Here is a 27,602-nt window from a genome sequence, read left to right on the forward strand (position 1 = left end):
AATACAATTTTCATGCTCAGTGGTTAACACTCTGCCTCACAGCTCCAGATACCCGAGTTCGATTCCAGCCTCGGATGAACATCTGTGTGGAGTTTGCACATTCTCCCCGTGTCTACGTGGGTTTCCTCCGGGTGCTCCAGTTTCCTCCCACAGTCCAAAGATGTGGAGATTAGGTGGATTGACTTTGCTAAATTGACCATAGTGTGCAGGCTAGTTGGGGTTAGCCATGGGGAATACAGGAGTGGGTCTGGGTGGGATGGTCTTCAGAGGATCAGTGTGGACTTGATGGACTGAATGGCCTGCTTCCACATGGTAGGATTTCTTAAACATTGATATTTGTTTCCGCTCTGTCCCCATTTCTCTCCCCTCTCTTGGCCCCAACTCAAATCCATTCCACCATATCTCCTCCAGCTACTAAAAATGCCTGAGACTGATAACCCACGCATGATACATGGGTACGTGGGTGAAGAGCGAAGGACAGCAGTATCAGGATAGCAACTCCCCAGAGCAGAATGGAAAGCAGCAGCTGATGCCAACCTCTTTTAAGGCTTTGCTAAAAAAAGCAATATTTTCTTCATCTCTCACACCTTGCTGCCTTCGTCCAAGTTTGACATTGCGCTTTATTAAAAATGACTAAACAGTAAAATACAAAATCCAGTTTTCAAATATGAGAAAAAAATATTGACATTCAAGTAGATTAGCAATTACACTAAATTACTAAAAATTGCTCTTGCAATTTCCTCATCCACAAAGCTGTTTATTTAATCTGTCACATACTGTGGCAGCAAAAACTAATATTGGTCAGGCTGAAGCACATTGTTACAATATTATATTTGGAAATTTAGTTCAACTTACATGTTGTATACTCCTCATTTTTCATTCACTCCTTGCTTAAGGTTTTACCTCTTCCTTAGGTCAATACCACATATCGCAGCAACTCACTGCCACCTTCTCCCAGATACAATGCCCTCATCATAGAATTTGACAGTTATTCAACTATGAGGCCACCACTGTGATCAGACGGCAATGACCTCATGGTATTATCTCTAGGCGCTAGACTGTTAATCTGGACAGCCCGGTCATGTTCTAAAGACACAGTTTTGAATCCTGCATTAGCAGATGGTGGGTCTTGAATTCAATTTAAAAAACTAGATTTAACAAATCGATTGTGGACCACAACCCATCAGGTAAACTGTTTTTTCAGGAAGGAAATCTGCTCTCCTTATCTGATCTGGCCTACATGCGACTTCAACATGACAGCAGGGCAACGAGGGATAGGCCACAGGTGCAGGCCTGGCCAGTGATGCCCACATCGTGTCAATGAATTTTTAAAAAAATCATTTCCATAGGAACCTAGCCCAGAAAGTGGTTGCCAGTCAGCCCCATTATGCTTGTGTCAACTCTTTGAAAGTGCTGCCCAATATGAAGCTCTTCCCTACTTCTTTTTTCCCTGATGCCCTGCAAAAGACTTCCTTCACTCAATTCCCTTTGGAATTTTAGCTTCCCCCATCTCCTTCAGGTAATGCATTCCAGATCAGAACTCAGTGTTATGCAAGTAAGAATTTGCATCCCCAATTCTTACCATGACCTGTATGTATGCTGATCACTGACCCAAGCACCAATACAACAGGTTCTCTTAATCTGTGCCATCAAAACCCCATGTTGAGAACATCTTTTAAACTTTCTCTTCTACAATCCCAAATTTTCTAGATAATTAATCATTCTCATATTGCTGTATATGGGAGCTTGCTGAGCATAAACTGGTTGCCTTAATTTATGCATTGCAGTAGTGGCTACAAATGAAAATGTACTGAAGGTGGTGAAGTATTTTGGGATATCCCAATTCCTGACAGGCGCAATTTAACAAAACAAAACTTCCTTCCTTTGTCTAATGTCCCATTTTTACTTCTCATCATTAGACAGTCAAAAGTCAACATTCCGAGTGCATTCTCCCCCACTCTCAGCCAGGTTTTGTTCCATTAAGCTTTCACCGTTCACTGTCAGGCCGTTATTCACAGCTATTTGTTTCTCAGTGATTATTTCTGTGTGCTTAATCTTCTTGTCATTGCACTTTGTAAATTGGCACAAGATCAGAATCAGTGGTTTGTATTGCTGCCTCATAGCGCCAGGAACCCAGGTTTGATTCCAGCCTCAGGCGACTGTCTGTGTGGAGTTTGCACATTGCCCCCGTGTCTGCATGGGTTTCCTCTGGGTGCTCTGGTTTCCTCCCACAGTCTAAAGGTGTGAAGGTTAGGTGAATTGACCATGCTAAATTGCCCCATAGTGTTCAGTGATGTGTAGGTCAGGTGCATTGATCAGGGGTAAATATAGAGTAATGAGTTGAGTGGGAGACTCTTCGGGGGGTCAGTGTGGATTTGGTGGGCCAAAGGGCGTGTTTCCAGACCGTATGGTTTCTGTGTCCTGGAATTTGAAACTTAGGAAATGTACTGGTGGAAGATTGGCATAGTGAAAAGTTCACCTGGTCACACAGTGAACAGCAGACTCCCATCCCTCATAAGGCACTGCATTTCTGACAGTGTAAAGCTCTGAAAACTGACAAGAAGTGAGTTGTAAAATTACAACGGCATACCAGAAGTCCGCACTCACCTCTCCCATTCACTCCAAACAATAAGGACTATGGACACTGCAAAGGCTCTGACAACATTCCATCAATAATACTGAAGACTTGTGCTCCAGAATTTGCCACACTCGTAGCCAAGCTGTTACAATGCAGTTACAACACTGGATCAATCCGACGATATGGAAAATTGTCCAGGTACATCCTGTACATGAAAAGCAGAACAAGTCCATCCCAGCCCATTACCGATTCATCATCCTACTCTTGATCATAAGCGATGGAAGGTGTCATCAACAGTGCTATCATCAGCACCTTTTCAGCGATAACCTGCTCAGTGACGCCCAGTTTGTGTTCTCCCAGGACCACTCAGCTCTTGACCTCATGACAGCCTTAGTTCAGACATGGACAAAAAAGCTGAATTCCAGAGGTTGAAGTGAGAGTGACAGCCCTTGACATCAAGATTGCATTTGATGGAGTGTGCCATCAAGGATCCGAACAGAACTGGAATCAATGGGAATCAAGCAGGAATATGATTCCACTGTTTGGAGTCATACCTGGCATGCAGGAAGAGGGTTGTAGTTGTAGGTTAGTCTTCTCAGCTCCAGGACATCACTGTAGGAGTTCAACAAGGTAGTGTTCTGGGCTTTATCAATGACATATCCTCCATTATAAGGTAAGTGGATATGCTCGTCAACAATTGCACAATGTTCAGCATCATTCCTGACTCCTCAGATACTGAGGCAGTCCATGTTCAAATGTAACAAGATTTGGACAATATCTAAGCTTGGGCTGACAAGTGACAAGTAACAAGTAACATTCATCCACACAAATTCCTGGCTGTGAGGTACGAAGGTAAACTGGCCAAGAATATTAAGGAGGATAGTAAAAGCTTTTTTAGGTATGTGCAAGGCAAAAAAATGGTTAGGACAAAAATTGGGCCCTTGAAGACAGAAACAGGGGAATGTATTACTCAGAACAAAGAAATGGCAGAGGAATTAAATGGGTACTTCAGATCTGTGTTCACTTGGGAAGACACAAGCAATCTCCCTGAGGTAACAGTGGCTGAAGGACCTGAACTTAAGGGAATGTATATTTGCCAGGATTTGGTGTTGGAGAGACTGTTAGGTCTGAAGGTTGATAAGTCTCCGGGGCCTGATGGTCTGCATCCCAGGGTACTGAAGGAGGTGGCTCGGGAAATCGTGGATGCGTTGGTGATTATTTTCCAGAGTTCAATAGATTCGGGGTCGGTTCCTGAGGATTGGAGAGTGGCTAATGTTATACCACTTTTTAAGAAAGGTGGGCGAGAGAAAGCAGGAAATTATAGACCAGTTAGTCTGACCTCAGTGGTGGGAAAGATGCTGGAGTCTATTATAAAGGATGAAATTACTGCACATCTGGATAGTAGTAACAGGATAGGAAAGAGTCAGCATGGATTAATGAAGGGGAAATCATGCTTGACTAATCTTTTTGAATTTTTTGAGTAGATGTAGTGTAGTTGGACTTTCAGAAAACTTTTGATAAAGTCCCACACAGGAGGTTAGTGAGTAAAATTAGGGTGCATGGTATTGGGGGCAAAGTACTAGATTGGATTGAAAATTGGTTGGCTAATAGGAAACAAAGGGTAGTGATAAACGGCTCCATTTCGGAATGGCAGGCAGTGACCAGTGGGGTACCGCAGGGATCCGTGCTGGGACCACAGCTTTTTACAATATATGTTAATGATATAGAAGATGGTATCAGCAATAACATTAGCAAATTTGCTGATGATACAAAGCTGGGTGGCAGGGTGAAAAGTGATGAGGATGTTAGGAGATTACAGGGTGACCTGGACAAGTTAGGTGAGTGGGCAGATGCATGGCAGATGCAGTTTAATGTGGATAAATGTATGGTTATCCACTTTGGTAGCAAGAACAGGAAGGCAGACTCTTACCTCAATGGAATCAATTTATATAAAGGGGCAGTACAGAGAGATCTGGGTGTTCTTGTACACCAGTCAATGAAGGCAAGCATGCAGGTACAGCAGGTAGTGAAGAAGGCTAATAGCATGCTGGCCTTCATAACAAGAGGAATTGAGTATAGAAGCAAAGAGGTTCTTCTGCAGCTGTACAGGGCCCTGGTGAGACCACACCTGGAGTACTGTGTGCAGTTCTGGTCTCCAAATTTGAGAAAAGACATTCTGGCTATTGAGGGAGTGCAGCGTAGATTCACGAGGTCAATTCCTGGAATGGCAGGATTACCTTACACTGAAAGACTGAAGTGACTGGGCTTGTATATACCCTTGAGTTTCGAAAATTGAGAGGGGATCTGATTGAGACGTATAAGATTATGAAAGGATTGGATACTCTGGCAGTAGGAAACATATTTCCACTGATGGGTGAGTGCCAAACCAGAGGACACAGCTTAAAAATACGGGGTAGACCATTTAGGACAGAGGTCAGGAGAAACTTCTTCACCCAGAGAGTGGTGGCTGTGTGGAATGCTCTGCCCCAGAGGGCAGTGGAGGCCCACTCCCTGGATTCATTTAAGAAGGAGTTGGATAGAGCTCTCAAAGATAGTGGAATCAAGGGTTATGGAGATAAGGCAGGAATAGGATACTGATTAGGAATGATCAGCCATGATTATATTGAATGGTGGCGCAGGCTCGAAGGACTGAATGGCCTACTCCTGCACCTATTGTCTATTGTCTATTGTGTATTGTCTATTGCTATGATCTTCACCAATAAGAGACAATGCAATCTTGACATTCAATGGTGTTACCATCACTGAATCACCCACTATCAACATCTTGGGCATTACCATTGACCAAAATCTCAACTCAAATGGCCACATAAATGCACTGACCACAAGAGGAGTTCAGAAGCTAGGAATATTGTGGCAAGCAACTCAACTCCTGACTCACCAAAGCCTGATCACCATTTACAAGACACTAGTCAGGAGTGTGAGGGAACACTTCTCACTTGCACAAATATCACACTTCAACTAAAATGCTGTACCAATTCAAATTAAGGAGCCAGTTGCAAGGTTTCCTTGAGTGAAAAAAACTAATTAGTTTAGATTAGGTTCCCTACAGTGTGGAAACAGGCCCTTCGGCCCAACAAGTCCACATTGACCCTCCGAAGATTAATCCACCCAGATCCATTTCCCTCTGACTAATGCACCTAACACTATGGGCAATTTATCATGGTCAATTCACTTAACCTGCACATCTTTGGACTGTGGGAGGAAACCAGAGCACCCGGAGAAAACCCACACAGACACGGGGAGAATGAGCAAACTCCACACAGTCAGTCACTCAAGGCTGGAATTGAACCTGGGACCACAGTGCTATGAAGCAGCAGTGCTAACCACTGAGCCACTTTTCCACCCTTTATTACTTTCTAATACCAAGAAAAATAATAAAATGTGACATCCAACACACACGCACAAAAGCATAGCTTTGAAGTTCAAAGATGGGGCGAATGTTTCGTTTAGAGTGAAAACTCAAGAATAGACAGTTTTAAAATGCTCTTAGAGTTCTTGAGGTGTTCAGGTTAGCCTGAGATCATGATAATTTAATTCATGTCTTGTATCCTCGATAGTAATGCAGTTTATAGATAGCTTTGCCTTCTTGTTGAAATGATGCTTCCCTGATTTGTTTTTCACTGGTATTGTCTTCTAAGAGGCTGGGAGGAAAGCAGAGAGAAAAGCAGAGTAAGCCTTTCAGATTCTACTGTTATACATCCACCATTCTTTCTCACTAATCTGCCAAAAAAGCTGTTGACTGAGATATAGTCCCTTTGTGTATTTCCATGTCTAGCTTCATTTTTATTTGAAGCTTTCATTGTAATTTACGCCACCTCCAAACACGTGCAAATACAGGAGAGAAAAAAAAAATCACATCTCAATGGCTACTTAGCCAGACATTAATTTCAACTGTGGCTAATTCTTTTTTATTGCTGGTGTCAGGGTTTTGGCTCAATCGGCTCAAGTGAGCTTAGTGGCCATCTTAAGTGAACGCTTTTCCTTCAAAACCATTACAGACCACAAGAGATTCAATGTATTAAAGTCAGTTGATGGAAGTGGAAAAGTGATAGTCCATTATATCTACATCTTCACACTTTATCCAAACTAATTCTACGTGGATGGCCTACTTAGCAGCTCAGCAATACAAGAAAGTCCAGAGTAGAAGGATTCGTATATAGCCTGAATATTAGATCAACGTAATTCACCAGGCAGTTGCACACTCGGATATCAAAACAGCTTTTAATTTAGTTGAAAACAAATAAAAGCAAATGGTGTTTCTATAATTGACTGCAAATACCCAGTAATATTGTTCTAAATCAATGCACGGATGTTTCAAATGGCAAGCCACAAATGCAATAGTGCCACAAGCACTTCAGTAATATCAGCTGATGTTAATCCTTATTTGGAACAAAAAAATTGCTCATGATCCGGAAATTCAAAACAACCATTGAATCTCACAGTCTACGAATAACACCAGCCCCTGTTATATTTATGTCTTTTCACAAAATGAATTGATAAGCATATTGAGATAAAAATTACCCCGTAGGTTGAATCCTGTCCTCTGCTTTTTATACTCCCCTGTGCAAACTAGTCATGTCTGTGAGTGGCTGGTTAGCTGGATGCCTGGTTAACGAAGGCCACAGCATGGATTTAATTCCTGTACTAACCAAAATCATCAATACAGTCACGTCTTGTCAACTTTACTACTTGTGTGAGGTAGGTGAACCTCAACACCAGTCATCTCTCACAAATGGGGGAGTGGATACTCTGGCAACTTTATCAAGGGAAAAGGCACATTGGTAGAAACTGATGTGAATTTTGCAAGATAGAATCTCTACAGTGTGGAAGCAGGCCGTTCGGCCCATCAAGTCCATGCCAACCCTCTCAAGAGCATTCCACCCAGACCCACCTTGCCTGCACACTATGGGGCAATTTAGCCTGGTCAACTCATTTAACCCTGCACATGTTTGGACTGTGGGAATACACTTGCGCAGACACAGGGAGAATGTGCAAACCCCACACAGACAGTCGCCCCGAGGCTGGAATCGAACCCACGTCCCTGGTGCTGTGAGGTAGCAGTGCTGACTACTGAGCCACCATGGCCAGCATGCCTTCAGACATAACTGAGGGCATTAAACATCAACTTCTAGCCCGGTCTTCAGTACTCATTTATAACCTCCAAAATCCTATTTAATATAGTCACCTATCTTGATCAGGAGACATTACAGGTCAAATAATTTTGATTGCAAGCATTAAATATTTTTAATCAAACAGGAAATGAAATATAACAAGTATTTTAAGAGACCTTTCATAAATTCACAGTGTCACATAAAGAAATAATTCATTGTGTAACTTGCGAATGCTAATTGGAATCGTCAAGTTGGATACACATAACCACAAATTAGTAATTGCATGCTACTTGCTTCAGCATTTGCTAACAAACTTTACTGAGCAAAGAATCAAATTGCTGAACATACCCATGATCAATTCCTTACAAATAGCATCTTACTGCAATGCATCAACAGGCATTTGCTTCCTGACACAAATCGGTTTCTATCTACAAGTTCACCCAATCCCAGTATCAGATCAACTGAATTATGTAAAACGAGGGTCTATGCCAGTTTCAGGATTCACCTACAGAGTTGCGGTGAAAATAAGAGTATGTATGTTTTGATAATGATTGCCAAGCCACAGACGGCCTGGCTAGTTTCTTTTGAAAGAGCAGTGGAAACCAAAAATAAAGTAGACAGAAACATTCCCTCTTTTCCCCCATGCTAGCTGAGGCCACCCATATGTAATTAGTTATACCCCACGATGGGTCACAGACACTGCTCTCTGTTCATCCTGCTGTCTACTTTCTGATACTGTCCATCCATGCAATCATTCTCTAACCTGGTCGGTTCTTCTATGACATTCCACCCACCTAGTCCCACGAACACAGGGTTTCCACCCAACCTTTGTCACTGGACATACTCAATTTCTGCTGGATAAAAAGAACTAAGATTTGACCCTAGAATCAGATGAGATGACTCTGGAGATGTAGCTTAGATTAGTAGCTCATTCAGATGAGGAGCATGAGACCAGGGTCTAATTCTGGATAAGCCTGATTTTATGGCAGACCTTTGTAGTGTAGTGAATATTTTAAGTTGAAAAACAAAAGTAATTGATTGGCAGTCCAGACCTAAAACGTTGTACTCTGATTATTCACCATTGTGCCTCTTTTTAGCAAAGATTAAAACAGTGTAAGTTATCTTCTACCACATTACCAATTTGAGAGGTGGGCAATTGTACAGCATTCTTAAAGCAATGTCATACCTTAATATGCATGAACAAGTATCCAATACACTTAGATGCAATGGGAATGACATCGAACTCTGTCTGTCCCATAGAAACTTCTCATGGCAAAAATTGGCAACTTGTATGACATCATCCCTCATTTTGGTTTTCATTTAAGTTGAAAACTGGGCTACCAATCATTGGTAAGAAACAAGTCCACCAAGTCTTCAGGAACCACCAGTGGATAGTTTTGGTAACTTAGCAAATAGTAGCATCACCATATTTAGCCACATACATGAAGGTGGTCGATAGAGTGACAATGAGAACCATTGTTCATTCAAGCATATCCTGGAACACTGGTCTTCACATATTACCCCTAATGGAATATGCTTTTAATGGTCAGTCTTTGGATGAAGAGGTCAGAGTACATGAAACTGCAGCCCAGTATGCTTCAGTATGTTTAGCTCATGTGTGAGAAGTGAAGAGCGTGAGTGAATTGGGGAAAGACAAAAAGAAACTCCAATTGAAAGAATTCACGGTGCAAGTAGCATTTGTCCCACGCAAGTGAATTGCAACTTTGTTTGGATGGCAGAGCAGACTTTTAATAGGCCAAATGGTCTTAATGATCATCTCCAAACAGAAAATTGGGCCACTTCCCCTTGATGATTAATAGTTTTATCATCACTGCAATATCTGAGGAATTACCATTGACCAGACACTTAACAACCATCTATATAAGGTGTCCACACTAAACCCGTCAGAAATTGGTAATTGCTTCCTCCTGATTCCCAAATCTTGACCATCAATTGAGGCAAATGTCAGGACTGTGATGGATACTCCCTAGTTGCTTGGATGAATGTGACTCCAATATTCAAGTTCAGCATCATCCAGGACAAAGCAATCTGCTTGAACCACACCCAAATAATTGGGAGCCCATCCACCACCCTAAACATTCACTCCCTCCATCATCAATGCACAATGGCAGCAGTATGTATAAGATGCATTACAGCAACTCACCAAAGCTCCTTAGACAAGTCTTCCAAACCTGTAACAACTGCCACCAAGAAAATCAAGAGCAGTAGACCCATGTGGAGATTGTCACCTGCAAATGTCTCTGCAGGTCACACATCATTCTGCTATTGCTACACTGCTACAAAGTCTAAGTATCGCTATGCATGTAGGTGAACCTGTGCCAGCTGAATACAGTGGTAGAGGAAGGCAGCTAATCGCTAACGTCAAGGGCAATCAGAGATGGGCAATAATGTTGGTATTTCCAATGATGATTACATTCCATGAACAAAAAAGATTACATAGAAATGTAGAAAAATATAGACATGTCGTAAAGATTATAAATTGAACCAATTGAAGATTGCAATCTAAATTTCAGGTTTCAAACAAAAATTATACAAGAATATTGAAGCTTTGATGCCCTTGTCTGTGGTAGTGTTTAAATACTTCCCTTATCCTCATCATTCGCAGGGTATATTGGAAAATGTGCGAAGCCCTTTCTTGAAATATAATGTTCAGTCATTGCAATTACGGAGTCTACAGCTCAGCAATGTAGTCAGGCATACAGTATCAAATTCCTTTCATAGCAAGCATCACTATAAGTACAGCAGCATACTCTTGAAACATGATTTGAGAGCTCTATGGAGGAGATCTCCAGCAAATGTTCCTTCACTCCAGAGCACGGATTTGAATTCAGATCAGAGAGGATAGGTTAAAAACAGAATATGAAATGAATTTGGAGCAGTTTCAATCAGGCTTTTGATAGGAATTGATTGGTTCACTCTTCATATTTCAGCACTCCTCCTCATCATCAGCATGCACGTTCTGCCCAAAGACTGGTCTCTATGTCCAAGACCTAATCTCTCTAACCCATATAAGCCTTTCCATTTGCCAATAACATTTCTTCAATATCCTAGACAATCAACATTAAAGTATTCTTTTATCCTCCTTCTTGAAATCCATCCTCCATACCATCTCTTAGAACAAATCTCTTTCCTCTTGAGAATTCTCCTACCCAGTTTCTCTGCCTTTTTCTAATGATACCCAACAAGCTTCTTTGTAAATTCACTCTTGGCATTGCTTTATCATTTGTGATTTTGCTTTCAGTTCAGCTGATCCTTTTCACTCACATCCGAAGCTTCAACACTTTCTGTAATTGTTGCTTAAAACCAAGGATCATATGAGCTGACCTTTGACTTTTGCCAAATGCATTAGCTCCATTTCCTCTTTATATTCTCTTGTCAATGGGAATAGTTTCCCCGATTAAACCCCTTTATCCTCCTGGACATCTATTCCAAATGCCCAGTAACCTTCTCAATCTGAAGGAAAGTTATCCTACCCTATCTAATCTTGCACTAAGCTAACCTTTACCAGTTCAGGGGACAATATGATTAATTGCCTCAACAGTTTCTGTATTGCAATCGTATCTTTCCATGTGTGGATGATCAGAATGGAACAAAATGTTCCATATCTGTGGCTGAACTATTGCTTTACCCCCTCCATCATTACCTCCCAGCTCTTCCATAGATGCAGCTCACTTGGCCCTTTGAGCCAGCTCTACCATTCAAGATCATGGCAAACATGGCATCATGGCAAGCACTTTCCTGACCCGTATAACCTTTGATTGTGTTGCGGGGGCCCTGGCTGATACTTTAGCATCATCGTTAGCCATGGGTAAAATCCCAGAAGATGGAGGGTAGCGAATGTTGTGTCATTATTCACGAAGGGCTGCAAAGAAAAGCCTTGCGACTATAGACCAGTAATCCTAACATCTGTGGTGGGTAAGTTACTTGAGAAGAATCTGAGATATAAAGATATACATGCATTTAGAAATACAGGGTTTGATTAGGAGTAGTCAGCATGGCTTTATGAGTAGGAGACCATGCCCCACAAATTTGTTGGAGTTCCTTGATGAAGTGACCAGGAAGGTTGACAAGGGCAGGGTGGTAAAGGTAGTCTATATGGATTTCAGTAATGCCTTTGGTAAGGTTCCACATGATAGGCTCTCTGGAAGATTAGATTGCATGAAATCCAGAAGGAACTGGCAAAATAGATACAAAATTAGCTTGATGTTAGGAAGCAGAGGGTAATAGTGGAAGGGTACTTACCGGACCAGAGGCCTGTAACTAGTGGAGTGCCTCAGGGATTGGTGCTGGGCGCATTGCTGCTTGTTATTTATATTAATGATTTGGATGAGAATATAAAAGGCATAATTAGTAAGTTTGCTGATGACACTAAAGTAGGCGGTATTGTAGACCATGAGGAAGGTTATCAGAAATTGCAGTAGGGCCTTGACCAGTTGTGAAAGTGGGCCGAGAAATGGCAAATGGAGTTTAATATAGATAAGTGTGAGATCTTGCATTTGGAAAGTCAAGATGGTGAATGGCTTGGAGGGAAACTTGCAGGTGGTAGTGTTCCAATGCATTTGCTGCCTTGTCCTTCGAGATCATAGTGGTCATGGGTTTAGAAGGTGCTGTCTAAGGAGCCTCAATGAATTTCTGCACCACATCTTGCAGCTGGCATACCCTGCAGCTACTAAGCTCTGATGATGGAGAGAATAGATGTTTGTGGATGTGGTGCCAATCAAACAGACTGCTTTTTCCTGGATGGTGTCATGTTTCTTGAGTATTGCTGGAGCTCCACCTATCTAGGCAAGTGGAAAGTACTGCATTACACTCCTGACTTGAGCCTTGTAGATGGTGGATTAACTCTGGGGAGTAGGAAGCAAGTGTTCTTCCTGTAAAGGGAGCTGTGAGCATCTTTGAATGACATTTAAGAGGCAAACCAATCAACATGGGATTGGAGTCACTTACAATCCCAAACTGCACATGGATGACAGGTTGCCATTCCTACACGGTATGAGTCTGTTAGAACCTCCAATTTCATAGAATCTCGACAATATGGAAGCAGGCTACTCAGCTCATTAGGTCTACACTAACCCTCTGAAGAGCATTCCACCAGACATATCCCAACATTCCTGTAATCCTGTATTTTCCCATGTCTAATCTACCCAACCTGCACATCCCTGGACTTTAAGGCAATTTAGTATGGCCAATCCACCCTAACCTGCACATCTTTGGACTGTGGGAGGAAACTGGACCACCCAGAGGAAACACACGCAGACATTTGATTTGATTTGATTTGATTTATTGTAGTTACATGCACCTAAGTACAGTGAAAAACTTTTTGCAAGCAGTACAGGCAGATCAAAGCAAGCAATGACATGCAGAAAAAGTGTGCTGAAAAACGTGAGCCTTGTAAGGTTACTGCTGCACAGGAGGTACACAAAGCAAGATCAACATTAACAAGATCAACTTTATTTGAAGTTAGAGAGTCCATTCGGCAGTCTAATGACAGCAAGGAAGAAGCAGTTCTTCAACTTGCCGGTGATTATGTTCAAGCTTCTGTATCCTGATGGAAGAGGTTGTAGGAGAGCATTGCCACGGTAGGAGGGATCTTTGATGATGTTAGCAGCCTTTCCACAGCAACAAGAACTGTAAATGGAGCCCATTTGTGAGGAACCCGAAACATTAACACTGACTCCCTCCACAGATGCTGCCACACTTGCTCAGCTTTTCCAGCAATATCTGTTTTTGTCCATGGATGGAAGGTTGGCTTCCATGATGACCTGGGCTGTGCATGCAACTTATGGTTCTGGGTAGAGTAGTTCCCACACCAGGCCGTTAAGCACTCACACAATATGCTCTCAATGGTGCATCTGTAGAAGTTGGTGAGGGTACTAATGGACATGTGGAATCCTGAGCTGCCTGAGGAACAATAGGCAGTGTCATTGGGGGGGAATATGCAAACTCCACACTGACAGTCACCTGACAGCAGAATCAAACACAGGTCCCTGGCATTGTGAGCCACCGTGCCACCCATGGTAACTTTGACTGACACTCCTTTTCAACTCACATCTCGGGTTGAGAGTATCATTGCTGAAAAAGCTCTGAGAATTAAAGTAAAGGATTAAACAGTTGACATCAGCTTCTTGATTTGAGTCAATGTGGGAAGATTGCATTTATCTCTAACTGTTCCAGTTAGACGGTCTAATTTAAATGCCTCTGTGATACATAATAACAATCCATCTGTTCTCAAAGCAATTTTCAAACGACAGCTGCTTTCCTGCAAGAGACTCCTGAAGATACCCTTACCTATTACAATCAGAGAAATATTCCTCCAGGTATTGGATACCAATATGCTGTCTTTAAGACTTAGATGTGACTGAGAGAGCTACAATCTTTCATGTACCTAGAGGTAGAATTTGTCAACTGTATACACATATGTTGTCTACGTAAGGTAATGCTTAAATTTAATATAAACTGAAGTTAAGCAGTTGCCTAGTCTCTAGTAAAGCATTTCATTTTTTTTTTGTTTTCCTTTCTGTCTAATTTTACTATTGGTATTAAGGTGACAAATGTTTGTACTGGAATGCAATACTATAATCATTTAGACACCCATTGTATCGAATCCAGCATGCTTAAGAGCAAACTAATGTTCCTTCAGATCCAACCTAACAAAGCACCTTAATGCCTAAGCAGTTGCATTTAAATATCACAGAGGCATCATCAGACAAAACTTGGCATCTTCCACAGCAGTACAGGAGTAGATGATGTCAAGAGAGGTGACTTAGAACCTGAAGAGTTGAAGACACAACCACCAAGGAAATGAGGGATGCACAAGTCTATAGTTGAATAAATACTATGTTCTGAAGGAAAACTAAATGATCTTACCCCTCTCCATCAGTCTGCAGCTTTTTCAAACAGTTGTCCATACCATTCTCTTCCAATACCACTCGTCTGTCCTCCAGTTGAGCAAGACTATTTTCTTACCTGGTTCCATTATTCTCATTTCAGTGATCACCAGAGAAACTTCGGCTCACACACAAGCTTGTCTCTAGTGTCCCCTCACAGTTGTTCATCTGCACTAAGTGACACAGTCTAAAATACGCCAGTTTTCACACATAAACTTGCAACATCCAGCTGTACAACAGTACCACCTCTCCCAGACCTGCTGACATTTTGAAATCGTTAAGCTAGTCTGCTTTTTAGAAAAATGATTCCTTTCACAGGATGTGGCTGCTGTTTGCAAGGCAAGAATTAATTGCTCCTGAGCTGAGTGTCTTGCTAGGCCATTTCAGAAGGTCAGAGAGTCGTAGAGATGTAGAGACAGACCCTTTGATCCAACACATCCAAACGAACCAGATATCCAAGTCCCATTTGCCAGCATTTGGCACATATCCCTCTAAACCCTTCCTTTTCATATACCCATCCAGATGCCTTTTAAGCGCTGTATATGAACCAGCCTCAACCACTTCCTCTGGCAGCTCATTCCACTCATGCACCACCCTCTACATGAAAAAGTTGTCCCTTAGGTCCCTTTTGAATCTTTCCCTGCTCACCTTAAACCTATGCCATCTAGCTTTGAACTCCCCTTCTCTGGGGAAAAGACCTGACTATTCACTCTATCCATGTTCCTCATGATTTTATAAATTCCTATAAGGTCACCCCTCAGCCTCGGATGCTCCAAGGAAAATAGCCCAGTCAAATACGAGTGGACGGAGGTTTAAGGTAAAAGAGGGTAAGTTTAAAGGAGATGTGAGAGGCAGGTGCTTGACACAGTGGCTGGTTAGTGCCTAGAATCCGCTGCCAGAGGAGGTGGTAGAGGCAGATACGATAGCAACGTTTAAGAAGCCAACTTGACATATACATGAATAGGCAGGGAATAGAGGCAAAAGAGTTTTAGTTGAGAAAGGTATGATGTTTTAGTGCAGCCTTGATGGGCTAAAGGGCCTGCTCCTGTGCTGTTCTTTGTAAACAATAATAGTTGTCACAGTGATCAGTTTTTAATTCCAAGTTCATAAACTGAATTCCAACTCCACAGTGTTGCAGTGTGATGTGAACTCACATTCCAAAAATGTTAGTCTGAGCATCTAAATGACCATAACACCAACATTGTCCCACACCACTGGTGATACCTAAGCTTCGTTAGCTTTTGTCTCCAGAGCATCCCCAAACTTACTGTTGACCATGCAAAAGTTGAAAATATTGAATTCCCAATCCTCACCACTACCATCCCCTCTAAACCAGTGTCTTTTTCCCTTTAAGACAGCGCATAAGATTTATGTCTTTGCCCATGCTCTCAATTGTGTGGCGAAAGTGAGGACTGCAGACACTGGAGCTCAGAGGCAAGATTAGTGTGGTGCTGGAAAAGGACAACAGGCCAGGCAGCATCCGAGCAGCAGGAAAATCAACGTTTCGGGCAGGAGCCCTTCATCAGGAATGAGGCCAACTGTGTGCCTCAATATTGTCTTAGCTGACAAACTTCATTCGGTAAAAATCAGTCATGTGTCTTGACGTAAAAGCAGTAAATGCTGAAGGAGCTCAGCAGGTCTGGAAGTATCCATAGAGAGAGAAAAATGTTTCAAATCCAAGAGCTCTTCTTGATATGCCTTACCAGGGCAAAAGAATTACATGATTACATAGCTTTAGAGCCAGAGAAAGTTATACATTAAGGAGCAAGAAAATGAAGGAATTGAAACAACCTCAGGAGAGTTCCTTATGAACTAGCAATTCCCTGTTCTCACAGAAACAATATCAGTGGCCTTGACAATTTTCTTTTGTATTCATTTGGCATACACATTGTCAATAGTTTAATGCTACGTGTCCCACATTCAACTGAAAATAACTAAGTGATGTGCTTGACAACAGCTTCCCGTTAATGCCTAGGGCTTGCTGTCATTTTGTCTCAAGCTAACAGGAAAATCAAGCTGGGGTTCTTGTGTTTCAGATATAGTGCCTGTGCTTCTTTGCTTGAAGGTCTGAGTTTAAGCCCCATCTGTGTCACAACATGCCCGAACAGGTTAATCAGAAATAACTAGTAAAGATAGATTACGCTCCCTGCAAAAGCATCCTGTCAGATGCTTAAATCAAGTGGGCAAAAGTCAGGTTGCAAATTTCCCTTGAAAAATGCAGAAAGCAGCAATCTCATAAAAAGAACAGTAGAGAGAGCTTGTAATGATATTTAAAGGGAAGTAGTACTTGGATTGGCTAGCAACTATCTGAGGAGTAATTAACCTGCACAATTGGAATACAGAGTACCATTTCTCCAATATTGACTTTTTAACAACAACCATTTATATAGCACCTCAGCAAAAGGAATTGCCAGAGCACAGAAGGTGCTTTACAGTGGACAGGCCCTCTGTCTCATTAGAATTTTGCTTGAATTACATTGGCAAAGGTTGCATCCAAAGACTTCCATCCCAAATAATAGTAACCATGACAATAATTCCTTTGATACATATGATTAGGCAAGCACAGTGAAGATAAAACAATGTTTTAAAGTAAACACTGGGATTTTAAAATCTTTCCCTCTAACCAAATTTAATTAGAATCTCTACAGTGTGGAAACAGGCCCTTTGGCCCAGCAAGTCCACACTGACCCTCCGAAAAGTCACCCACACAGACCCATTCCCCCTAACTAATGCACCTAACCTACACAGCACTGAACACTAAGGGCAATTCATCTAACCTGCACATCTTTGGATTGTGGGAGGAAACCAGAGCACCCAGAGGAAACCCACGCAGACACGGGGAGAATGTGCAAACTCCACACAGACAGTTGCCTGAGGCTAGAATCAAATCCAGGTCCCTGGCGCTGCAAGGTAGCAGTGCTAACCACAAGTGCTAATATCAAAACAGAAATGACTAACACTTTCTTCACTAAATCAGCAACTGAATCTGAATTGAGGCAGAGGTCAGACCACACAATAGTCTGAGAAATATCAGTGTTGGAGGAGAGCAAGTGAATTTGCACTTGAGAAGATTACTTATCATTTACCCATCATCAAGTACTTCAATCGGAGTAAAGTCAAAGGAATGAGTGCAGTGATGGGTGACAATGATCTTGAGGGCACCAATGCTCAGAAACAGATAGTTTAAAGTTGGGTGCTGTCAGAGTACCTGCTACTGCATACAACACAGGATTTCCCTTCACTTTAAATACAATGTAATGAGGCAAAGGGGAAAGAGGATTTTTAAAAATCAGGCAAAGTATAACATTGGCAGTTAAATCAATGTCACAAATTACACTGAATTAAAGATGATACTTTATCGCATTCAATGCCCTTGATTGCTCTGTGCCTTCCCAACCTGAGCCACTCAAGTTAGGAAGCAGTGCAGGATAAGTGTAAGAATAATAGGACTCGCCAAATTGAGATGGAATTGTCTCCTAAGCATCCTCCAAGCTGGTTGAGGAGGCCAGTTAATAAGGAGCCATGCTGCATATTTCCTCTTTCAAAACAAAAGCGAATGGTCTGGTAGATGAGGGAGAAAACAAATTAGAAAATACACATGACATGCCAGCAAATGTTTGTACATGTCCACTGCATTTAATAAATCCCAAATGTATTGTAAATGGAAGTCATGACTGGAAATAATGTTATCATTGCAACTGTATGTTGATCACAAAAAAAAGACGATAGTGTGAGTTGTGTTTTGCCCAGACATCTCCTTGCTGACAAACACTGTGGTGCTATCAAGAAACAGAGCCGGGAAGCACATTCGTGACAGAGCTGCAATAAGAAAAGCTCAGTCAAGGATGACGATTTCATTATGGACTCTTGGGCGAGCCTATCTCTTGTCCTGCTACTAATAACATGCACTGCCACTATCTATCGACACTGCAAGACAAAACACTCAAAGCTTTATTTTTTTCTTCTTCTCACTGTCCAACAGTCTGCAATCAGCCCCGTAGTCTGAACTATGTTAATCACCACTGATTCTGTTTCTGTTCTGCTAATGAGCTACTGTAAAAAAAAAGAACAGCAAATTTCCCTCTCTGTTTCACTGTACCCTCAAGTGCAACCAACACCTCTCCTCACACACAAAAAAAATCTCACTGTCAGGTTTTCGGCACTGCTGCAACTTTGTGATGATAAATTGAACATCTTCTTCATTCTCACTGGTCTCTCTGGTCTCACTGGTCAAGAGGCCAATAATACAAAAAGGGGATCTTACATCCATCCATGCAACCTGTACTTGCATTCAATCTGTCAAAAGCACAGATCTAACACCTTCACTTCCAAAAACAGTGCATTGAAAAATTGATTTAGTTATGAATTCGGGTCCTGTCTGTATTAGAATGATAGGTAACTATTGCACCAACCACTGTGAGAGCAGACACACAAGGTAGAGAAAACACCTTACAGGCAACAACAGTCTTTTCAAAACTGCAACTTTATTGATTTGAAGTTGTCGGACAGTTTACCGAACTCAATGTGTTTTGTCTCTTCCCATTTCATGAGTCTGCTGACAGAAGAATATTTGCAAATTAGTTAGAAATCTACATCAATCATACTTCACCTAAAAAGACCAGAGTATAATCATGCTTTGAATTCATATTGACTTTACCTTAAATGCTAAAACAAAAGGGAGGAATATGACAACCTGAAACTTCACCTATTTAAGTTCCCTTGATAATCTATTCTAATTTATTCCACCTTGCAATTATCTGATGTTTTATCTTGCTGGTGAAGATGCTTGTGAGGATATCATTCCTCAAGCAGCTACAAAGGCATTCAGGGCTACACATGGATTGAAGAGCACAGTCTGTGGCTATGAATAAGCTTTTCTAGCACAGGCTGTCCTTCACTACAGCTGACCCACATTTTACCTTCACCCAAAGTTGAAAATACTTCTTTGCCAACTCCATAGTGCTAATCTCAGCAGCTAGCTATCAGAGTCAGAAACGTGGATCATAAGATCATAAAATGATCTTTCTTTTTGGCAAACCTACCCAATTGGCTCCACTTCACCCATGATCTTTGCATAATCTTTGCACTTCTCTTTCCTTCAAACTGCTAACCAAAATCCTCTTGTAAAGTTATGACTGAATCTGCTTTCGTCAGACATCCATGCAGTGCATTTCAGATTGTAATAACTTGTTAATTAAAAAGGCTTGTTCAATACTTTGTATCAGTTGTATGATACTTTGATCTTTGATTATAAATTGTATGTCCTATGATCCTGCCCCAGTAGCTACCTGGTGAAGGACCAGCGCTCTGAAAAGCTTGTACTTCCAAATAAACCTGTTGCTTCATAACCTGGTCTTGTGTGCTTTTTAACTTTGATTGTTAAGAACATTTGTATGCACCTTTATCAATTATTTTAAAACACCTTTTGTCCCCTGTCCCAGCTAATTGGAGCCAGTTGCAAATTCAGCACAAACTCATCTTTGCAATGGATTTTATTAGCACCTTCTGGAGATTAGACTCATAGAATGGACATCCTTAAGCACCACTGCAGGAGTATGGTTAGGGTTACGGTAAGGCAGCAAGGTGTTCTCCAACTTTTCAATGAATTCAATCATGTACAACAGGAGGAAATGAGGGGATGATGACATTACTTAATGATATTACACTTTTTTTCAGCAGGGGTGTGTAATAACAGCGAAGATGTATTTATAGAAAGTGCTACATAACAGTATCTCAGAATAGTTGTATCATGAAGCCATAAAAAGAAAGAAAACATGAAAATCATAAACAAAAATAGAAGCATAGCTGCAACAATTAACTTTTTAATCTCACTTACAGAGAAGCTTGTAAAGAATCCATCATGACTTATCTCTAGTTATGGGTCCCACATCAAAATATTGATCTCTCTCACAAATGCAATTGGATACATCCTGCATTTCTCATTTTACAGCTGACAAGGTGAGGTGAAGCTTCCATGAAAGACTATAAATGCCAGAGCGTGAACATCTGCAGGTAGACAACTTGCAGCATGGTGTCCTTCTGACTTTTCTATGAGTGAATCATGTCCAAGAGGACAGAATGAAGGGGAGGTGATACTTAGTTGAAGCCATATAGAAAAAAAAAGAGTGGTTCTGGATAAAGTTTTCAGTGCAGACTTTATCAGAAGCAGCACTAATCGGTGCTGAAACACTGTCCTTATGAGGTTCTGGTAAACTAAATATCTTTGTGGACTCTGTATCTATTGAAAGCATACACAATTAATTATTGATAATTACTAATGCAATATTTTCATTTGTATAACTTCAATGTAAATACATTGTGCCAAAGGAGGTCAGTTAAAAAAAGAAAGCAACTATATTATGGTTTTCTGGGTTGTGTGTACTCTCTGAGAATGTCACTCTTCCTATCACACAGACACTTTCCAGCTTTTTTAAAAGGCTTTATCCAACCCACAGGATGATTCCACAGCTGATCCAAAGTTTTTTTTTTGAAAAGGGAGAGGACGTAGAGTCCATATACAGTACCATCTGGTTATATTATTATGCCACAAACAATCTAGTGGTGCATCATTCCACAACTTCCCATTATATTTCTGTTTACATTTTCTATTGAATTGCTCCTTATGCAACACCAAGTCATTGGTCCAACTCTTAGAAAGCCATCACAAGTCACCTGGGTTTGAAATGGCCTCAGATGGAGATCAATTGGTGCGGAAGTTTAAATTAGAAACATAAGAACTTAGAGGAATGAAGAGTTCATATGTGGAACCTACATGTCAAAAGTGGACATTGATCTTCCAATGAAACTCAATATATGGTTACGTAAAGCTCTGACAAGTTTGGAAAGGATTCAGTGGAAAATGAAACTTCTCTCATGATTAAGTTATTATAAATGCAACAGAAAAGCTCTCTACTTTGCAGCTAAAATGTAAAAGTGGAAACACTTATTGAAAAAAATGTTTCTCACCAGATACTGCCTATCAACATTGACCAAAAAGGATACCATTCTTCAGGTTCCAAATTGTACCATATTATAAATAATAATAAGTACCAGCTCCAGAAATGAACTGGTGGGCTCTGCATAAGTTGTAAAAAAACTGTTCCAGCCATGAACAGATCTGAGAGATTCACATTGGAATTCTCCTTGCTCATTGTATTGACATCTGATGCTGTAAATTTGACTAACTCTGTTTTTATGTAAGCCAGAAAATATTCAAAAAATATATTTGATCAGTCACACACATTTCCCACACTAGTATTTGAACAAATATAAATGGGCACACTGCTACTCGGTACTTTTGCTTTGAAATCCCAAAGTACTTATTGAGTATTTGTCACTCAATAAGCCCAGGTACGAATTGCACCTACCCAACATCAGTGTTGGATCTCAAAGGAGAAAAACAATGAGTATGGTCAGTTGCATAGGAGATTGGTTTCTGAAGGGACCTACCTTAGTTTAGAATATGGGAAGTCATACTGTTAAGCAGCATTTTGTCATTAAGCGATTGGTCTTTAATAGTGGGACAATCTCAAAGGATCTATGGGAAAAAGGAAGGAGGACTTGTACTGGGAGGCATGCCAGGAAAAAAAAAAGATGCAACTCCGCCAACATTTTCTTCACATTTCTATTAACCTCTTTTGGACAACGATAAATAAAATCAGACACCGAAGGGAACATTCTGCAAATCAGGTTGCAGCTTTTCTCCAGCCGTATCTGCTGAAACAGAGCACTGAAGTCAAGACATGCTTCACCTAAATGAATGAAGCTGAAATCAGGTTACAAACAGCTAGAGTTAGTGCGTTCGCTTTTTCTTTTGCCCCCCACCCCCCCGATTCGAGTTTCCACTTTTCCCTACGCCAGTGGCAGACTCAGGGTAAAACTGTGTGTCTGAAATGACTGCTCGCAATAATAGAAAGGGCGGCAGCCATCTCGAAAGCTGGGAGTGAGAGAAAGCCTGAATGAGGAAATATTTATTCGTCGGCACACTCCGTGCGCCTTCCCTTCCCAGCAGTCTGTAGGTCACCACCAGTGTACTGTTTACTTCAATTATATATTTGATGATATCTAATCAATTTAAACATCTGTGGGTGTGAGTGAAATCTTTATGTCTTTTTTTTTTATTTCTCTTCGAAGCAGCCTTGATCGAAACTGCTGAATGTTAACTCTTGCTCTCACTCGACCGTGAGAGTTGAACCAGAAAGCAACCGCTCAAGAAATCTCTCCCCGTGCTCTATCCCCGAGCTCAGTCTCATTCTGTACAGTCCAAACCCAACCGTGCGGCCCCCGTCCTGCCTTCCCCATCGCTTCCCTGATCCCACCACTGTCTCTGTCTACTCCCACAGCAGCTCAACTTCCGCCCCGCTCCGCAACCCCTTGTTTAACTCAGTCCCTCTCAATCACAACCTCTGGCTTCAAACCCAGACGGAATCTCAGCCTGGGCGCCCCCCTCCCCCTGTCCTGTGCCATCCTCAGTCAGTGCGGGTTCCGAAGAGTAGCGGATGGGCCGGTTTACTGAGTGCGATCTGGAGCCACAATCTTGCAATGGTATTCAATAATCCGCCCATTGGAAGGAGCAAGAAGTGTTCAGCTCTCTCCGCTTGGCGCAAAGATATTACCCTGATGCTCTTTCACGTTGAAGTCTTTCAGTTGAACGGTTGTGACAGCAAAATACCAACTCAGTGAGCTTGTTACCCTGACCTGAACTGAGCGTTCTTGGCAAACAGCTGGGAAAAGTAATGCTAAACAGTCAGGCAAATGGTCATTGTGGAGGGAAGCCCTCCTCCTGCTTAGTGGGGAGCGGAGATTGCCTTGTCGCTAATTATATTTATAACTGTAAATTGTACGATCGATAGCAATCGATTTGAAATGCAGCGAGACACATTTCAAATTTCACTGTCGACAATGTACACGAAACATTGAGCATGTCTCTCCTGGAACATTGAGCATGGTGAGCGAAGGGTTAAAACACAGCCCTCTCTCTCTCTCACTGGGGAACAGGCAAACTACAGCTTCCCCGGGGTCCCTGCACCATGGTGTGGTACATTTAGGATGGGATATCACGACCCTCAGGGAGGTCTCCCCAAGCCGAGACTCACAGAGTTCACCTGGCCCTGAGGCAGGGAGGTTGAGGGAGAGCAAACAGTGATCGATATCCCAGAAGCTGTGATTGGCGAGCAGGCTGAACGGCTGGTTAGGGGACAGTTGCAGTCCCTTGACCTGAAGCCGCTTCAGCCCTCACCCCATCCGGCTCTCTGCACCTTCTCAACTCCCCCAACTCACACTGCACGGTGACCTGGTCAGTTTCACTTGTTGTTACCATCCGAAATCCTGTCATTGTCAATGCCCAGATACTGACAGGTGCACGGTTCCATCAATTTCACTTTAACATCCTGCTAACTCTATAACCTCCGATGTCCCCATCACACACATCCAGCTAAGTCTATAACCCGTGGTGCCCATCACACTCACATCCAGCTAAGTCTATAACCCCTGATGTCCCCATCACACACATCCAGTTAAGTCTATAACCCGTGGTCCCCACCACACTCACATCCTGCCAACTCTATAATTCGTGGTCCCCTTCACATTCACATCTTGCTAACTCTATAACCCGTGGTCTCCATCACACTCACATCCTGCTAATTCTATAACCCGTGGTCCCCATCACACTCATATCCAGCTAACTCTGTAACCCCTGATGTCCACATTTAGTTCCGCTTTGGTCTGGCCCCACCCCAAAGTCTCCAAATAATATTGCTGTCCATTATTTATAAAAAAAAACCGACGGAGCTCTTCTTTGACAGTGCCTGGGGTGTGAAAGTTCCAAGTGAGTGAAGGGATGCAGGAGGAGATGAGGAGCAGGTGCTCACGGAGACTGTTGCTGAAACCTCAGGAGCTGATAGTCAACAGATTACAGGACTCCCAGAACAAGACAAGTTCCACTGTGTCACTCGCCAGGAACTGTCTCTTTGGTTCAGCCAGCATGTGTGGATTCACTCTATCCCACCTCTGCATCTTGCAGTTGGAGATATGGTTCATGGGGGAAGACACGCTCACACTAATTTTGTGCGTGTGTGTGTCTGCCTATGTGTGTCTCTGTGTGTGTCTATGCGTGTGTGTCTGTGTGTATATGTGAGTGTCTGTGTGTGTCTGTGTGTGTATATGTGAGTGTCTGTGTGTCTGTGTGTGTGTCTGTGTATGTGAGTGTCTGTGTGTATGTGAGTGTGTGTCTGTGTGTGTATGTGAGTGTGTGTATGTGAGTGTCTCTGTGTGTATGTGAGTGTGTATGTGTGTGTCTGTGTGTGTGTGAGAGAGAGAGCGTGTATGTGAGAGTGTGCGAGAGAGACAGGGGAAGTTATTCTTTCAATCGGAGTGCAGTTCAGCAGCTCTGCACTGCCACCTGTCGCGAAAGACTCTTACAAACGCCCCTCGAAATCCACTTCCAGAGACATCGTTCCAAAGCACTTCCAACTCGGTCTGAATACTCGTCCAGCCTAAACTTTCAGCGCCCAGGCGGGGCGCGTTTTGCCTTTGCTTCTGCCTCCATTCCCGTCCATTCTAATCCAAGATTCTGAAGGAGGGGCAGTTTGCAATTTCACAACTCTCCCCCCAAAAAAAAACATTTTGAAAAATCCTTTGCCCCCCGCCCAAACCCCGCTCAGTGTAAGGTACTTGGGCATCTGAACCGTGGATTACATTCAGCCACCATTGTCAACAGGAACAAACCTGGAAATTGGGAAGCGCACCAAAACATTGATGCAGCCACTCAATGGTGTGTGTATATGAGTGTGTGCGTGTGTATGTGTGTGTTTGCGCGTGGTTGTGTCTGTCTGTGTGTGTCTGTGTATGCGTGTGTGTGTGAGAGAGAGAGCGAGAGTCTGTGTGTGTGAGAGGGAGAGTATGTGTATGTGTGTCTCTGCCTGTGTGTGTACGTTTGTGTGTGTTTGTAGGGAGAGGGGTTCCTGTCCCTTTCAGCTTCAGACTCCCTCCAAACAACATTACACGCCAGCGACAAACTCTCCGAGATTTCTGATGGACAGCCTACCGTTTGAATAGACACATTCATGAAAGTACAAACACAGAGTGTTGGCGTTTTACCAGCAACCTCCCTACCCACACATACACACACGTACCCAATAAACACAAGGAGGAAAGTTAACACCTTAAATGTTCCCCAAATAATCACGAGATACAACCTTCCCCCCAGAACCTCCCAGCTCTGCCTCGCTCAGCAGAGGTCTCTCACAAGGCGACCACACAGCACTGACAATGCACTGTCAGGGGACAGAGGAATAGCCAAAGACTTCATGTCAAACAACTCCCCAGTTTTCAGTCTCTCCTGCAACCTGTCCCGATGCTCACTCCCACATTCTCTCTCTGTCTCACTGCAATGCAGTCGATGCATCTATCTGGGGTTTTGAATGTTTCCCCCCTCCTCCACCCCCCATCCTCACATACACTACATGCATACTCTTATTGACATGCTCCTGGCTTCCTACCTTCCCCGCTGCAGACAAGCAATCCGATTAGGTAGAATAAGGCGAAGGTCATTTTCCCCCGGAGCTTTGTGACCGGTGCAGGCAGTTTCCCGGAGACTCGCAATGAGCCGCTTGCTCCTTTGCCAGAGCGGTTCCTGAAACTGGCGCTCAAAACAGTGCCACACTGAACTATATCGCATGCCAACCTCTGCCAGAATATTCCTCCGCGGCGGGGCGGCGCATCGCCTTCACACTCCGGCGGTCAGTCAGCCCACCACTCTGCTCCAGACCATAAATATCTGTATTTACAGAGAGTCTGATAGAGAGTGAGAAATAGGCACGGAGAATGAGGGCTAAATGAACAAAGATAGATAGACAGAGAGAGGCAGATAAACACAGATAGACAGATAACTAGATAGATAGATAGATAGATAGATAGATAGATAGATAGATAGATAGATAGATAGATAGATAGATAGATAGATAGATAGATAGATGAATCGATCGATCGATAGATAGCTAGATAGATATAGAAGTTATAGATAGGTAGACAGATAAATAAATAATGGGTAGAACGATAATGATAATTTGATAGGTGGAGATAGAACGATAAAAATAGTTTTTTAGGTATAGAAATTATAGGTAGAACGATAGAGTTGGATAGATAGATATAAAGATAGATAGACAGACAGACAGACACATGTGGAAACTATGCAATGGAAAAGGGGAAGACAGTGACAGACGAAGGAAGCGAGGAGTGGGAAGGAAATATAAACAACTTTCAAAAACACTCTCATGTCTGCTTATGCCCCTTAATCTGAAAATAAATCCTCAATCATTGCGCTGTTAAATTACACCTTCATTAGAAATAAGTGTGATATGTCCGCTCCAATTCTTCCACCCCCACGTCCCAGTCATCCAGACGGCACATTTGCTCAGGGTACCGGTGAAAGGACCTACAGATCCGCCCGAGGAGCAGTGCGGACCCCGCCAGCGGCTGGCCGGGGCAAAGTTACTGCACTTTTGGGAACAGATGGAGAGCGAGGTTTGCTTGATGCTGGCGCACTGGGGGTAAGTGCCAATGCTTACCCGGCTTTATACTCGGGGAAGCGGGATAGCTAACTGGAAGAAGTGAAGGCATCGCTTTCATTGATAGAGAAGCCGGTGTAGCCTGTTGTCCGATGGTTCGTGCACAGGAAAACCGCTGTGTTTTAAATCCGTCCTCCGTACGCGTGTAGTCACAGCAGGCGTTCGACATCTTAACAGCGCTCCAGGTACAAAGTTGCAGCCAGATTCTTTAATCTCGCTAAAGCGGGGGCTTCTCTAGGGTCAAGCGCCGTCTACCGTGAAACTATAGTCTGATAATTTGGATCTTCAGTTCAAATAGGCGAGAGAAAACATCGCATGTGTCATATGTTGGCAAACGCCCTGACAATACTTTTTGACTCGGTTTAACAACAAAATAAAGTTGGCCTTACAATTCTGGTTAACACAAGGTCACTTTTTA

General features: G+C 42.5%; 1 protein-coding gene across 3 annotated transcripts in view; it reads right to left on the reverse strand.

The window, feature by feature from the left end:
• Window positions 1–26,280, reverse strand: part of ncam2a (neural cell adhesion molecule 2a) — a 1,585,154-nt gene extending 1,558,874 nt beyond the window's left edge. For all 3 annotated transcript variants that reach the window (XM_043701406.2, XM_087992469.1, XM_087992470.1), the window contains exon 1: window positions 26,117–26,280. In XM_043701406.2, coding sequence (XP_043557341.2) covers window positions 26,117–26,168 — 52 coding nt within the window. In that variant the 5' untranslated portion in view covers window positions 26,169–26,280. The remainder of the gene's footprint in view (window positions 1–26,116) is intronic.
• Between the last annotated feature and the right edge of the window lie 1,322 nt (window positions 26,281–27,602).

The sequence above is a fragment of the Chiloscyllium plagiosum genome, unplaced genomic scaffold (genome assembly GCF_037043375.1).
Source record: "Chiloscyllium plagiosum isolate Xiang-an unplaced genomic scaffold, Cpla_swu_hap1 HiC_scaffold_12, whole genome shotgun sequence".
Classification (NCBI taxonomy): Eukaryota; Metazoa; Chordata; class Chondrichthyes; order Orectolobiformes; family Hemiscylliidae; genus Chiloscyllium; species Chiloscyllium plagiosum.